This window comes from Peromyscus leucopus, chromosome 11 (genome assembly GCF_004664715.2).
Source record: "Peromyscus leucopus breed LL Stock chromosome 11, UCI_PerLeu_2.1, whole genome shotgun sequence".
NCBI lineage: Eukaryota > Metazoa > Chordata > Mammalia > Rodentia > Cricetidae > Peromyscus > Peromyscus leucopus.
The window spans coordinates 29,643,526-29,658,630 of record NC_051072.1 but is presented as its reverse complement, the minus strand read 5'-3'; the positions used below and the strand labels follow the sequence as shown (position 1 = coordinate 29,658,630).

General features: G+C 41.4%; 1 protein-coding gene and 1 non-coding gene across 6 annotated transcripts in view; both read right to left on the bottom strand.

Annotated features, from left to right (window-relative positions):
* The window catches only part of Nnt (nicotinamide nucleotide transhydrogenase), a 91,206-nt gene that overhangs the window by 61,476 nt on the left and 14,625 nt on the right, over window positions 1-15,105 (bottom strand). For all 5 annotated transcript variants that reach the window (XM_028885378.2, XM_028885379.2, XM_028885380.2 and 2 more), the window contains exons 5-7: window positions 11,098-11,185; window positions 7,520-7,608; window positions 3,059-3,246 (exon numbers count right to left, since the gene is read on the bottom strand). In XM_028885378.2, coding sequence (XP_028741211.1) covers window positions 3,059-3,246; window positions 7,520-7,608; window positions 11,098-11,185 — 365 coding nt within the window. The remainder of the gene's footprint in view (window positions 1-3,058; window positions 3,247-7,519; window positions 7,609-11,097; window positions 11,186-15,105) is intronic.
* On the bottom strand, window positions 1,689-1,764 carry LOC114704262. The gene has a single exon (XR_003736247.1). It is a non-coding gene; the product is annotated as a small nucleolar RNA SNORD36 (small nucleolar RNA).

Below are 15,105 nucleotides of genomic sequence, written 5' to 3'. Positions count from 1 at the left end.
GCAGAAAAAACTAAAGGCAACATGGTTTTCATCATCCAACAGCAGAAACAAAGGATGGGGAGAGAGGCAAGAAAACACAAGGTGGAAAACATCTTCTTTCTATACTCTACCCATACCAAACTACTATTTACTGATCAATAAATGTTTACTGGTTTGACATTATGAATGCAGCACAAACATATAGAACACATTAAGATCTAAAAATTATCCCTGCCATCACAGATCTCACAAACAAACACGTCAGGGCTGGAGAGATGGCTCAGTGGTTAAGAGCACTGACTGCTCTTGGAAGAGGACCAGCACCCACAGCACATGTCCCACAACTGTCCCTAACTCAGCTCCAGGAACTCTGATGCCCTCTTCTGGTTTGCATGCACTGCATGTAAATAAACATGATAAATCATTCCCAAAAAAATACATGTCAAAGGAAATAAGAAGAACAAAGTGCCATATCCTTAAAGAAAAGCATTCCCTGGGAATCCCATAAATACATACATATACACATAAACACCTTTTCTTATGGAAACATTATCATCAAAATATTAGTCATGATGATCTCTGATGGGATTTCTGACTTTTTTTTTTTTTTTTTTTTTTGGTTTTTCGAGACAGGGTTTAAAGGCATGCACCACCACCACCCAGCTACAGCACATACTTCATGGAGGCATTTTCTCAGTTGTGGTTCCCTCTTCTCGGATAACTCTTAACTTGTATCAAGTTGATAAAACACACCACACCCACACCCACATGCACACAAACAAAACCAACCAGCTCAAGGATGAATAAATGTTTAGTGTTTGGATTTCTTTTTTCTTTTCTTTTTTTTTAATTTTTTTTTTAGATGGAAGATAATTTTGTAATTATATTCATGTACTGAAAACATACAGTGGACATTAAGCCCCAGTTTAGGGACAAGTTCTTTGGCCTTTGCCTTTTCCAGCTTGGCAATGCGAGTCACAGGTTTAGTACCTGTAGTAGTACTTTCTCATAGGGACCGCCAGCCTGCAAATAACGACACAGAGACTTCTTATGAATTATGAAAGCTTGGCCATAGCTTAGGCTTTTTTTCAACTAGCTCTTATAACTTAATCTGTCTCTATTAATCTGCGAGCTGCCATGTGTCTCAGTCACCTCTGCTCTGTCCCAGTCTCACTAGCATCTCCCCTTTCTTCTTCTCAGAGTCCTCTCTGCCCAGAAGTCCCGCCTATTCTCTCCTGCCTAGCTATTGGCCATTCAGCTTTTTATTAAACCAATCACAAAGACACATCTTCACAGTGCACAAAAACATTATCCCCCAACTAGGACCCAGGACGCAGCCTCCCCAGTGGCGGCGGATCTCATCCTATCTGTCGTTGTAATTGGTCCTAACAGCTTTCCCCAGCTTAGCCAGAGCACCCTTGTCTTCCAAGTTAACCTGTGTCAAGGCAACCATGGTGCATGTCTGTGTCTTCTTGCGGACCAGCCGCCCCAGCCTGGCCTTCCCTTTGATGGTGCAGTAGGGGACCGACTTGCAACCCAGGACAAGCAGGAAGACCACCAGCTCAATGGGGTCTATGTTGTAGGCGTTCACCACCAGCTGAGCCTAATTGTTCTCCACCAAGGTGGTGACGGTATTGGCCTCTGGAACGCACAACCACTCTGCCTGAGTACTTGTGCTGCTGCAGTCACAAAAAAGCAGTCACAGAAGCTGTGACTCAGGGTTAAAAAGCTCGATTTCACTCTTCACAGTGATTTCAGGTTGAAGACATTCACACACCATTGCACGTGTTCGAATTTCTTTAAGTGAAGGTCGTGTGTGTGTGTGTGTGTTGTGTGTGTGTGTGTGTGTGTGTGTGTGTGTGTGTGTGTAATAAAAGTACTAGAAAAATGAAAAAACACAGGACAAAAATCACTGTAGCCCCTGGGCACAGAAGTCATTAATAATATCACATGATTTCTCTCAGTGTATTTTCATGTAACTGTGTTTATATCATAGGTTATTTTCTATTTTCTGTACTCTATTTTTTTAAGTGGTGTCTTTACTAAGTTTTTGATCAAGTGCTAATTTTTTTTCTGTTCTCTTTAAGACACTATGTTTTCATTGTCAAAAAGCACTGAAAAATCTAAAGAATTAAAAACAGGTCAGAAGCTGGGCGGTGGTGGCGCACGCCTTTAATCCCAGCACTTGGGAGGCAGAGGCAGGTGGATCTCTGTGAGTTCGAGGCCAGTCGCGGTGCAGCGAACTGAAAGTAAACAGGTCACGGACGAGCAAACCAAAAGGTAGATAAATTTTAGTACTAATTATGGGCACCTCTTCTTCGCACCCAATTTTTTTTTGGCTCTTAATGAGCTGCTCAGATCAAAGAACTTAAAAGTCAAGAAAAGTACTGAGTTTGCCAATGAAGAGGCTGCGGCCAACCAAGCCAGAGGGCAGCCGACTTGGGGCTTGGATAAGCAGCTCCTGGGCCAGGGGAGATTCGCCAATCAGCAGACTGGGTACCCAGTACAGGTTTATGAACAGATTAATAATATTTTGTCACTCCCAAACAAAGGCGAAGTCAGTGGCAATCTTACCAAGATCTTACAGGGCCCTACAGAGCCTTTTTCAGATTTTGTAGCTCGCATGGTTGAGGCTACAGGCAGAATTGTTGGGGGTCCTGACACAACCATGCCCCTGATTAAGCAACTTATTTATGAGCAATGTACAAAAGAATGTAGGGCTGCCATAACCCCGTTTAAGAACAGGGGGCTAGAGGTATGGATGAAGGTTTGCTGAGAACTAGGGGGGCCCCTGACTAATGCTGGTCTAGCAGCAGCTGTGGTTCAGCGGATGCCACACAAGCCAATAAGGAGAACCCCTCAGTGGCCTCTGCTTCAGTTCCTGCCTCTGGGTTCCTGCCGTGACTTCAGTCAGCATGTGTCACCTCAGAGCTGTAAGCTGAAGTAAATAAACCCTTTCCATCCCAAGTTGCTTTTGGTATCGGTGCTTTATTACAGAAACCCTAACAATCTTCATTTTAAATTTCAAAAGATCGTTTGTCAAAGTACCTTAAAGCTAACCATTTCCCCAGTAGCATACCTGGAATGAGCGCTGTACTGATAAGGATGTCCACTTCCTTGCACTGCTGAGCAAAGAGCTTCATTTCTGCTTCAATGAACTCTTTGGACATCTCTTTTGCATAGCCTCCTTGGCCCTCACCAGATTCCTTCAAGTCCACCTCCAAGGGTTCAGCACCAAGAGACTTGAACTGTTCCAAAGCTGCAGCTCTGGAGTGTGGAAGGGGAAACAGTAATTAATTAGTCCCCTGTTATATACATCAAAATCCTCTTTACATATACACTTTAAGTCAGTGGTTCTCGACCTTCCTAATGCTGCAACCTTCTAATACAGTTCCTCATGTGGTGACCTACAACCATAAAATTATTTCGTTGCTACTTCATAACTTTAATTTTTCTATTGTTATGAATTGCAATATAAATATTTTTGGAAATAGAGGTTTGCCAAAGGGGCCATGACCCACAGGTTGAAAACCACTGCTTTAAGTAAACCCTACATAGTGAAAGTCAAAATTTATTTTGCTATCTCTGGCTTGATTGTTTCAGTGACTTTTTAAACATAGGCAGTTCTCACATACTTTTTCTTAGGAGAAAAAAGAAGAATCCCAATTCCTACTTAAACTAAAAGAAGAAGGTCACTATGGCCATATCAGTTATAAGTCCTTTTGGTCCCAATATTGATAATGATATGACATTTGATATATTGAGATTTGATATAATTCATATCATACAAGTTGAGGTTTTTCATTGTAAATTGCTGAGTTCTTATTGTGAGATTTTCCCACATAAATGGCTTTTGTTAGAAATACTTTATAATTAAACAAAGTGATTTGGGGGGCCTCAGTTCTCATAAATTCATAAACTGATTTTAAAAAGCAAACAGATGTGGTGGTGCATGCCTATAATCCCAGAATTGGAAGGAGGAGGTAGGAGGATGACCAGGACCTCAAAGAAAGTCTAAACCATATGAGATGGTGTCTCAAAAGAAAACTGTAGATGAATAAATGATAAAATGTGAAGAGCCAATATATTTAAATTATGAGAAACACATCCAATTTAAAATAAATAAATGCCACACAATCACCATATTCTGGTTGGAAAATGGAAGCCAGTAACAATTTCAGTGGTGGAAATCACTAATATCCCTGCCACTACAATAAATCTCATACTTCCTTAATAACAGCAATCACTAGAGGTGCTTACGACAATTACAAATATAGTCATTAAAATATTTTATATAAAGAAAGATAGTAACTAGGTGTGGTGGTTTGAAGGAGAATGTCCCCCACAATGCTCAGCTTCCTGCTCCAGTCACCACGCTACCACGCAGTCTTAAAGGACTCTCATCCCTATGGAACCATCAGCCCAAATAAACTCTTTCTTTTATAAGTTGCTTTGGTCATGGTGTTTTATCATAGCAACAGAAAAACACCTACTACATTAGAACTAGCGGTACACACATGTAACAGGGCTGATGCACAATCAACTCACAGAGACTGTGGCCGCATGCCCAGGGCCTGCAGTAGTTCCAACCCAGACAGCGTCCCAGCGCTGAGATGGAGAAGTAGACAAGAGCTCCCATCCCCAACCAAGAAATGATCTCTAATAAACTCTCCCAGTGAAGCCTCAGTGGGTATACAAACCACACTTAAGGGCAGGCCCCATGCCCAGCAGCAGACAAAATGAACTCAAAGGTATTTTTGAGATGTTTTGGCTCATATTGTTTTGTGTGAGTATGTTCTACCTTACTAGTCTTTTGTTTGTGTATTATGGTTTCTGATTTTGTGTTTTTATGGTGTGTGTGTGTGTGTGCGCTGTGCGCTGTGTGTATTTCTCATGTTCTTTGTTTCCTTTTTTATTATTTTCTTTTGTGTGGGAGGAGTTGTTCATTTTGTTATATTCTTGTTGGTTTGTCATTTTGATTTGCCTATTTGTTTTCTTGAGAGAGAGAGAGAGAAGAGAGAGAGAGAGAGAGAGAGAGAGAAGAGAGAGGAGGAGGAGGAGGAGGAGAGGAGAGAGGGCATGAAGTTGGAAGGATGGAGAGGTGGGGAGATCTGAAAAGAGATGAAAGATGGAAACCACAATCTGAATATATTGTATGAAAAAAATCATTCTCAATTTGAAAAATGAAGTCATAAGATCTGCAGGAAAAAATGGATGGACTTGGGATATACAATATTAAGGAAAGACACCCAATCTCAGAAAGAAAAAATAATAATAACCTTGTGTTCTCCCTCACATTCAGACCCCAGCCTATAAGGTGTACATGAATATGAATATATGCAGACAAATGTACATGTGTGTATAGAATAACATTTAGAGAGGACAACAAGAATGGTCAATGTTAGTGATGAGGAAAGATGGGATACAGGCAAAGGACACGTGAGTCATGAAAAAGAACATAAAGCGAATTGTTTTCTAGGCTTAACTCAGTCATGGCTTTTTTTTAGGATGCACAAAATAAATGTAATTGATAATAAAACTATAAATCAGAATGGTCGTTCTAACTCTATAGAAATTCAATGAGATGGACGGAGTTTGGGACTATCGAGTGTTTACTTGGGTACCTACAAGAATCTAGCTGCATGATGCTTTTATTTTGTTACAATGTGATTCATTACACTATGGTGATTTTTATATTAAGTAAATACATGACAAATAAAAGTAGAATCTTAGTTACTTTTCCATTGCTGTGGTAAGACACAATGACCAAGGCAACTTATAAAAGAAAGCATTTAAACTGGAGCTCACAGTTACAGCGGGTTCGAGTCCATGACCACCATGGTGGGGAGCATGGCAGCAGGCAACAGGCAGGCATGATGCTGGAGCAGTAGCTGAGAGTTCACATCTCAATCCACAAGCATGGGGCAGAGAGTTAACTGGGAACAGTGTGGGCTTTGAAAACCTTAAAACATGCCCGAAGAACACACCTCCTCCGACAAGGCCACACCTCCTAACCCTTCCCAAACATTTCCACCAACTGGGGACCAAGCATTTAAATGTACGAGCCCAGGGGCGTCATCTTCATTCAGACCACCACAAACAGACTTAAACAACAGCAGTACTCTAGCTGCCTATTCAGTTCACAATGTGAACATTGTCATCAGTACATTAAATGCTCAGTAGCTAACTCAGCAAGTTTCAAATCATTTCCACGTCCAAATACACCTATCGCTACTTGAATATCATTATCCATTATATCAAAAACATGAACAACCCACTTTCCAAAACTTTGAAGTCTTTGGGGAAATCCGCTCATCAGCAAACCTTAAAAATGAAAGGATAAAAGCAACGTCACTTTGGCCCCAACTCTCCTTAGCTGATGTCATGGCTACTCTGGAAATGCCTCATTTTCTCACTGAGATGAACTGGATTTTATAAGCATCTCATTTCTCTAAGTTCAGGAAAGAGCTGCTGATCATATTCTATGAATGTTTAAAAGTCATAGTTTTTCCAACTTTGATTTTGTTTTCTATATTCGTGATTGGCAGTGGAAGGACATTGTTCAGTGAGCAGGGCACGTGCTGGGCACATACAAGGCTCTAGAATGGATCTCAGGCACTGAAAAGTAAGTAAGATTGGCAGTAGTGTTATTACTCCAGTACCCTCATTGATGATAAATACATATGTATTTTGAAATGTTCCCCCCAAAAAATGGAACGACAAAATGATCATTTAGACTTAGTAAGCATTTAATCAATGCTGGTATCTGGCATCTTCAGCAATGAAGAAGAATTTTAATGAAACTTCTCTTGGCAAACCACCTAGGAAAATGTTTTATGACTGTCTTAGAGAAACACACTGCACATAGAAAAGTGGTTTCTCCTACATGTTCTACGATCTTGAGAGAAAAAGAGTCAGCTCTCTCTGTACATCCAAAGCAGATGCCTTGGCATAAACACTACAACTACAGTTCATTGTTATTCTAGGTAAAAAGTGATTGGAAGGCCCGGTCTATAGCTCAGTGACAGAGCACTTACCCAGCATGTATGAGGACTGGGGACAATAATACCCATTCTCACCAAATATAGAAGTATTTGGAGATTGTCACCAGTCAGTTCTACTTCCATCCAGTCAATGCTAGGCATAATCTCCTCCCAATGAACCCATTAGCTGTGTTCAGGCCCTGCCTAGTACCCAACAGCATTCTAAAGATAAAAAGGACACAGGAAAGCAACATGCTACAAGCTCACCAGAGACCACTCTGGCCCCATTGCCAATGTACACAAAGAACTGTGGCCTATTAATTTCCCATTACTTTAGTATTTCTGCTATACTGAAGCTAAGTACGTCCAATTTTTTCCAGTAAATAATTTCTCATTGACTCAACTCTTAAAAAGCCAAAAGACAAAAAGAAAACAAAAATTGTAATTGGAAAGACTGAACAGAAAAGCTTCAGTGAGCTATTATTATCTCTAATGTAATAGGCCTCGTTTGAAACAGGTGTTTTCAGTTAAACATTAATTAGTAGGTAAGTGTTTACCTTGTATCAAATCCTCGGACGACTGCGCCCATGGACTTGGCTGCACCTGCAGAAGCCAGTCCAGCAACGCCACCACCAACTATCAGGATCTGAGGAAAAGAACAAGGAATGTTGTTTGGTTTGGGTTGGGTTGGGTTGGGTTTTTTGTCATTGTTGTTAACTTGTTTTGTCTTGTTTTGTTTTGTTGCAAGACCGGGTTTCTCTGTGTAGTCCTAGCTGTCCTGGAACTTGCTTTGTAGCCCAGGCTGGCCTCGAACTCACAGAGATCCACCTGCCTCTGCCTCCTCGGTGCTGGGACTAAAGGCGTGTATCACCAATGCCTGGCACTGAATGTTTTAATTGTTACCAGACAATGGCAAAAGATCACCGGCTGGCAACTCCTGGTGCCTGGTACAAAGTTAGCACTCAATCAATGGCGTGATTGGTGGTGCGGATCGCCACGTGGATGGAGCAAAGGGTCCAGCCTTCAGCTGCATCACCACTCTTTTTAAAATTGATCAAAGCAGCAGCCTCAGCCAGCGGCCAACACCTTTCCCTGGCAGTCAGCATCCCAGAGCAGAGGCCATGGAGGCACAATTGATGCCACACATGTTAAAGACTAACGAGTTCATTCTCACTGGACAGAAACGACCACCCAAACGCCAGGATGGTACTCCAACTGCCTCTCCCTCTCCAAAGCCAAGGCTTTCCTGGGTTCATAAAACACTGAAAAAAAAAAATGTTGAAAAGATGGGTACAACTTTGACAAAACATCCGTGCCAACTGCTATTTTGAGCTCAAATGCTGCTGAAGAGCTGGTAACCAAATAGAACGGGGTGGGAGGGGCATCTTGAATGATCCATATCTGAAATCTGAGGCAGTACACGTGACTCTCTCTAACCACAGAAGGATCAGAGCTGAGAGAGCCCAGGAATCCCACAGGAACCGCAGCCCCCACCCCTCAGAAACACAATGAAAGCCGTGTTGCTTCTAGCCTTGAATGGGCTTTCCTGAGAAAACGAGTCTTATTCTGCATCCCATAAATGGCTACATGCAGGCAACTCCTTGTTCCTGTAAGAAACAAACAAATGTCACCTACAGAAACAGGGAAGTGTGTAAATTCTCACCCACCCATCAGGCCACGGCTCCTTCTGCTTTTCTGAGAAGTCTATGCTGTCAAAACTGTGTGCTCCAGTGACCCCCTAGGCAGTACCTCAGAAACCATGCCAACGCATGCTGATGGCGGCGGTTTGTTCAGAAGAGCAGAAAGTCCACAGAAATTGGGTCAGAAAGGGACCTCGGCAAACAAACATCAGAGTCTAAACTCCAAAGCACCAACCCTGTTCTACATGAAAGTTCCAAGAACGCTAAAAAGAAAATAATAGTAACAAGCAAGTCTAAAAAAACATACAGGACAAGGCCAATTCTCCTGTCGGGAAATAGCACCGATGCATGAAATCACTCTAATCATATTCTAAAGCAAGGAGGATAAGGAGTTGAAGGCCAACCTGAACTACAGAGCAAGACAGTCTCTCCAAAACAAAAAGAAAAGAATGAAAAAAGGCATGATTATAGTTAGGAGGGGGGAAAAAAGAGATCTATTGTACAGCAAGATAACTAATAGTCAGGCTAGGAAGACTGCTCAGTGCGTAAAGTGCTTACTTTACAAACACAAGGACGCGAGTTCAGATCCCCAGCTCCCACGTAAAAAGCCAGGCACAGGGAGAAACGTCTGTCTGACTTGTAGTAACATAACCTGTAGGGGTGGCCCTGCATCACTCAGAGACCTTTGTTTTCCACGTCATCTTGAATTGCCCTCCATCTTGTTCACCAGCGCTCTCTAAAAACAGCCTTCTTCTCCTAGAGCACACAACACCCTCTTCCTTTTCAGTGTCTGGTATTCTATGTTCCCTTGGGCCAGCATCTTAAATCCCTAGTTTCAGGTGGCAGGAGAGGCCTTCCTATCCCCAGCTTAGAGAGTCAGCGCGTTCTCACTACACATCATCCTGTCATCTCGTTCTCATTTTTTACAACTACATTTATATCGTATATTTATCTGGGTTTTCCCATCCTCTTCGTGATCCACACTGGAATGTAACTTTTGTGCAGAAGGGTTGGTATTTGTCTTGTTCAGGCTTGTCCCTCATGCCTAAACTGAGTATATAACACATCATATGTATTAAAGTGATGCTAGCTCATTCTAGACAAGTTAAAACAACTCTATGTTTAAAAATAACTTAAAAATATTCTACATGATAAGCCTCACAGGATCTAATTTGCCAATTTTAGAAAATCACTTCTTACATCAAACCTAAGTTACTTAAACTGAATTTATTTCTTAATGCAAGGGGTAGTGGGGGGGAAAACATGCCACAGTACACATGTGGAGGTCAGAGAGAATATTTCATTGTTGGTTTGTTTTTTTTTTCCTTCCTCCAGGGGGTTCCAGGAATAGAACTCAGGTTATCAGGCTTGCAGGCAGAAGCCTTTTCCCCTAGGCTACTGAATTTAAAAACTAGCAGACATTGTCACCCTTCCACCTTTTAACAACTCACTGAGTATCCCGTTAAGCCTCTTAGGTTTTGTTTCACTTTTTAATCCCATATTACAAGTTTCCTCTAAACTTCCACACTTTTCTACAGAGATCCTAACCAGAACTAAGGTGTTGGCTTACACATCAATGTATTTAGCCAGCTTAAGAACAGCGTTGAGTTTCCAGCCAGTTTGAATGCCAGACATTTCCTTATGATCTTATGCAAAAAGATGAGTTTCATATTTCAGATATTGAAAGTTTAGTGTCTCGTGTACCATACATCTATGGCGTTCACATACGCATTCTTGCTAAACATCCTGGCCTTTCTTTAAAGGACTTGCTTTTCTTTCCATGGTCTGTTTTCTCAAGGCTACTTGTTTTTGTTTTTCCTTCATAGATTTATTGGTAAAACAATTCTGAGTTTGTAAAACAAGTTTGAAGGACAGAAAGCAGCCAGATGGATGACAGCATTTCTAAGTCCTCTTTCTTAGGCCTCGACTCAGGGTTTATATTTAGTGACCTCTATTAAAGGGTCACAATGTAATCTCCTGGGCTTGTGCCCTCCCATCCTCACTGCTTGCCATTAACCACTCTCTTTCTCTCTCTGTTCTCAATCTGGATTCAGGAAGCAGCATCCTTCCGCTGTGCTCTGATTATACCACCTCCCATTAGGTCCGTCCTCTTGACATCGCAAACCGACAAGCGTGAGGAAACCAAAGTGTTTTCTACAAACTATGATACTGCAGTAACCAAGAATCACAGATTCACCGAATAATATCCTGAAGCTTTTTAAAAAGCAATAGTAATTTGGCCCACAGACCAACCTAGCCAAAATCCATTTAAGAATTGAAACAAGTCAAAAACTGAAAAAGAAAACAGACTAGACCTTCTAAAAAAAACAAACAAACAAACAGAAAAGCCAAAAGTTCCTTTTTCAAGCACTAAGGCTTTACTTTAGATTTAGATTTCTAAGTACTATAAAAGCATCAGCGACACGTTTAGAAACAGCTGAATTTTAGGGTGCCTTCAATTGGTCTTGTGAAAAAACACCAGAAGTTGTACGTACCTTAGCTGGGGGGACTTTTCCAGCGGCTGTGATCTGACCCGTAAAAAACCTTCCAAAATGATTCGCTGCTAAAACCACAGCCTTGTAACTGAAAAAATAAACAGACAGCTCCATAAAATAAAAGGCAAAGGACCCGTACATGATTATGACCTGTCAGCTACATGGCTGCAGAAACGACATCTGTGTGGTACTCTACAGCAAGATTATTTCTAAGGCTTGTTTATAGTCTTACCCCTCCAACCTGCTGTGGAGTATTAGTTTAAGATGTGTTCCATGTGTTTATGCTATGGAATATGTGTTTAATGATGCAAAAAAATGTGTTGGATTCTTTTATGTTGCATTTATTTAACTCTGTAAAAAGCTGTGCTACTTTGCCTGTTTAAAACATCTGATTGAGCCCGGGCGTTGGTGGCGCACGCCTTTAATCCCAGCACTCGGGAGGCAGAGCCAGGTGGATCTCTGTGAGTTCGAGGCCAGCCTGGTCTACAGCACGAGATTAGAACAGGCACCAAAGCTACCTTGAGAGACCCTGTCTCAAAATAAATAGATAAATAAATAAATAAAAATAAAACACCTGATTGGTCTAATGAGAGGATAGGCGAGGCTGGCAGGCAGAGAGTAACTAGAAGAGTGACGAAAGGTGCCATAAAAGGAGGAGGGTTGGATGCTAGGGACCAGCCACTCAGCTACACAACCAGCCACAGAGGAAGAAGGAAACAAGGGAATAGAGAATAGAGAAAGGTAAAAGCCCAGAGGCAAAAGGTAGACGGGATAATTTTTTAAGAAGCCAAGCTAAGGCCAGGCATTTAAGAATGAGTCTCCGTGTATCTATTTGGGAGCTGGGTGGCAGGTCCCCAAAAGAACAAAGAGTAAAAAACCAAAAAACCAGCTACACCTCCAACCTCCACATCAGCCTCTGAAACATCCAGTTACTACGTTTACTTCATAAACATGGACACAAAGGTGAAAACACCTGCCTGTGGGTACCCAGCCAGCCAGTCAGGAGCAGGACGAGAGAAGTCTGAACTGAACACACCTGTGGAGGCAGACTCTCATCCAAGGACCTGCCCAGCCCCTTCTTAATAAATACACAGACTCGCCAAGATAGAAACAAGCAAAGACACAAAATGTGCCAACAGCACTTTTCTTCGGGCGTAGAGTCTCCACGTGTTCAAACCCCCCTCTTTACTTTACTATGTCATTCAAATTTTCTTTAATGACTATGTGGTACCTACATGACACTAAGGACAGGTTTAGATTAGCTGTGACATGTGTATACAATAAGATTTCAATCTCAGAGGGAAAAAGCACTACCCTTGCTCTCTGGTGGGTGAAAGCTTGGGCTCCTGAGATAGACCAACTGATCAGACTTGAGACCTTGCACAAAGTCAATCCTTACTTTCCTATATCTACAATAAGACTGCATATATAGGAAATATATACAATATATATGTTGTATATATAATATAAATATATGATATAAATACTTATATTATAAATATATGCCATATAATATACTTTATTATAAATATATTTATACTATATATATTTCCTATATATACAATACATCTATACCATAGAGTCAGGAAGGGCATCAATCTCTTGAGAGTCGTTGTGAGGACTAAATACATTAATGCAGGTGAAATACTCAGTGTGACAATGCTCAGTAACTATGATTTAGCTACAGAAACAAATTATCCAATAAAAACTAACAGTGATCCCCACATTTTCTTAATAGGATGTTTGGGGCACACTACACTCATCTCATTTGCATGTTATCTTTACTTAATCAAACACAACTATTTAATACTAAGACTCGCCTGTTGACTTGCAGCAAAACCTCTCCCTCGTAGTTTACTATTACTTAATAAAACGTGTTATCATCACTGCTATTACTGTAACTTAAGCATACTAGAACAGAAAAAAAAAATATTTTCAAAATAGAAAGTAGGTGTCTCTAAACGCTGTGCCCCTCTTCATCAAGCTGCAGTCCTCGGCTCTCATTGGACCTATTTACGTTGTCTCATAACATCTCATTTGCTCAAAAGATTCCCAGCTAAAAACACTGTTCCAGAGCTGGCTTTGATAGTCTCCCACTTACCTGCACCTTACATGACAGAATCAACAGCACCCTTAAAACCCTGCAGGGTAAAATGTAAACCCCACACTGCGTAACAATCCCTCCTCCAACCACTAACTATGGCAACAATTCCTTTTGGCCCCTGGCATAGTGGTTATTCCACAAACAATGTTTTCAATAAATCATTTGCTACCTTAGATTAAGGACAACAAAAACGTATTTCTACTTATCTATTATTTGTGCAGGTGCTGGTGTATGTGTTCATGTTGGGGGTACACGTGTCTGGGAACAAAACTTGCGGAGATCAGAAGCCAACCTCATGTGTTGCTCCTCAGGAGCCTTGAACATTTTTTTTTTTTTAAGACAGTCTCACTGTGGTGGTGCATGCCTTTAATCCCAGCACTGCCACACAGAAACTATCTCGAAAAACCAAAAAATAAATAAAAATAAAAAGACAGGGTCTCTCACTGGGACCTTGATCTTGATAATTAGACTAGGCTGGCTAGTGAGTCCCGGGGATCCATCTGGCCAGCACTGGGAGTACAAGCCTGTGCCACCTCACCTGGCCTCTTACTCGGGTATTAGGGATTGAACTCAGGTCCTTCAAGCTTGTGCACCAAGCACTTTATTGATTGAGTTACCGCCGCAGCCCCCAAAAAGTGTTAACTTGTTTTAACTTTAACATATGGTGGCCCATATGAATGGGATGAACAGCTGAAACACTAAGTAGATTCTGCAGAGTATTTGACAAGCGCTCCATCTAAAACATCAAACTTGTGAAATGACTCAGAGGGTAAGAAACGCTTGCCACGCGAGCCTGACAGACTGAGTTTGATCCCAGGAACCCACCTTTTAAAAGCTGAGGGGTGGCACAAATCTGTAATCCTAGCACGGCTCCAGTATGATGGGAGCTGAAGACAGGAGAATCACCTGGAAGATGACGCAAGCCAGCAAGCCTGGAGTACATAGCTCAATACAAACAAGATCCTTCCTCAACAATCCTGGCAGAAAAACCTACTCCTGGAAGCTGCCCTCAGACCACCATATACGCATGCCCATACTTACTCATACACACAGAGAAAATGATAGACTTAAAAAATGAAAACCTGGGGTTGGGGATTTAGCTCAGTGGCAGAGCCCTGGGTTCGATCCTCAGCTCAAAAAAAAAAAAAAAATGAAAACCTAAGAACCTTCCAGTTCATGTGAAATTCTATGACTTTATTCATATTTGGTTTATTTTACATGCACTGTTTTCCCTTTTAGTACTTTCATTAGCACCTCGCATCAGCTTAAATTTTAATTCAATTTTAATTTAAAGAAATTAATTTCTTTGAGAAGCTATTTTTGTAAGCATTACCCTATCTGCAGATTGTTCCCACCCTTGCAGGAAGTCGGTGGTCATTCCTGTCCTCCCTCACGACATGACAGGCATGATTATGGGCATACCCCTGCAAGCAGAGCAGGTCTTAGAATGCTTTTCTACATAACATTCCACAGAAGACACTTGGAATCTTTCCCATTCTGCGGGCTGCCTCTTCCTTTGATTGACAGTTTCCATTGCCATACCGAAGCCTTTTCATCTCATGAAAGTCCCACTTGTGGATTGTGGATTCCTGAGTGACTGAGGTCCTATTCGGAAAGTCCTAACTGAGCCTAGAGCCTGAGTGGACTCCCTCTTGGAAGTCTTAGAGATTCAGATCTAACAGTGAGGTCTTTCGTCCACTTGGAAGTGATTTGAGTTCAGGGTGAGAGGTAAGGATCAAGTTTCTTCTACAGTAGATATCCAGGGTTGGTTTTTGTTTGTTTGTTTGTTTTGGGGGTTTTGTTTGTTTGTTTGTTTTTTGTTTTTGTTTTGTAAAAGATGCTATATCATTTCTCATCTTTGTGAAAAACCAGTTGACTGTAGGTATATGGAATCTGGGCTCTTG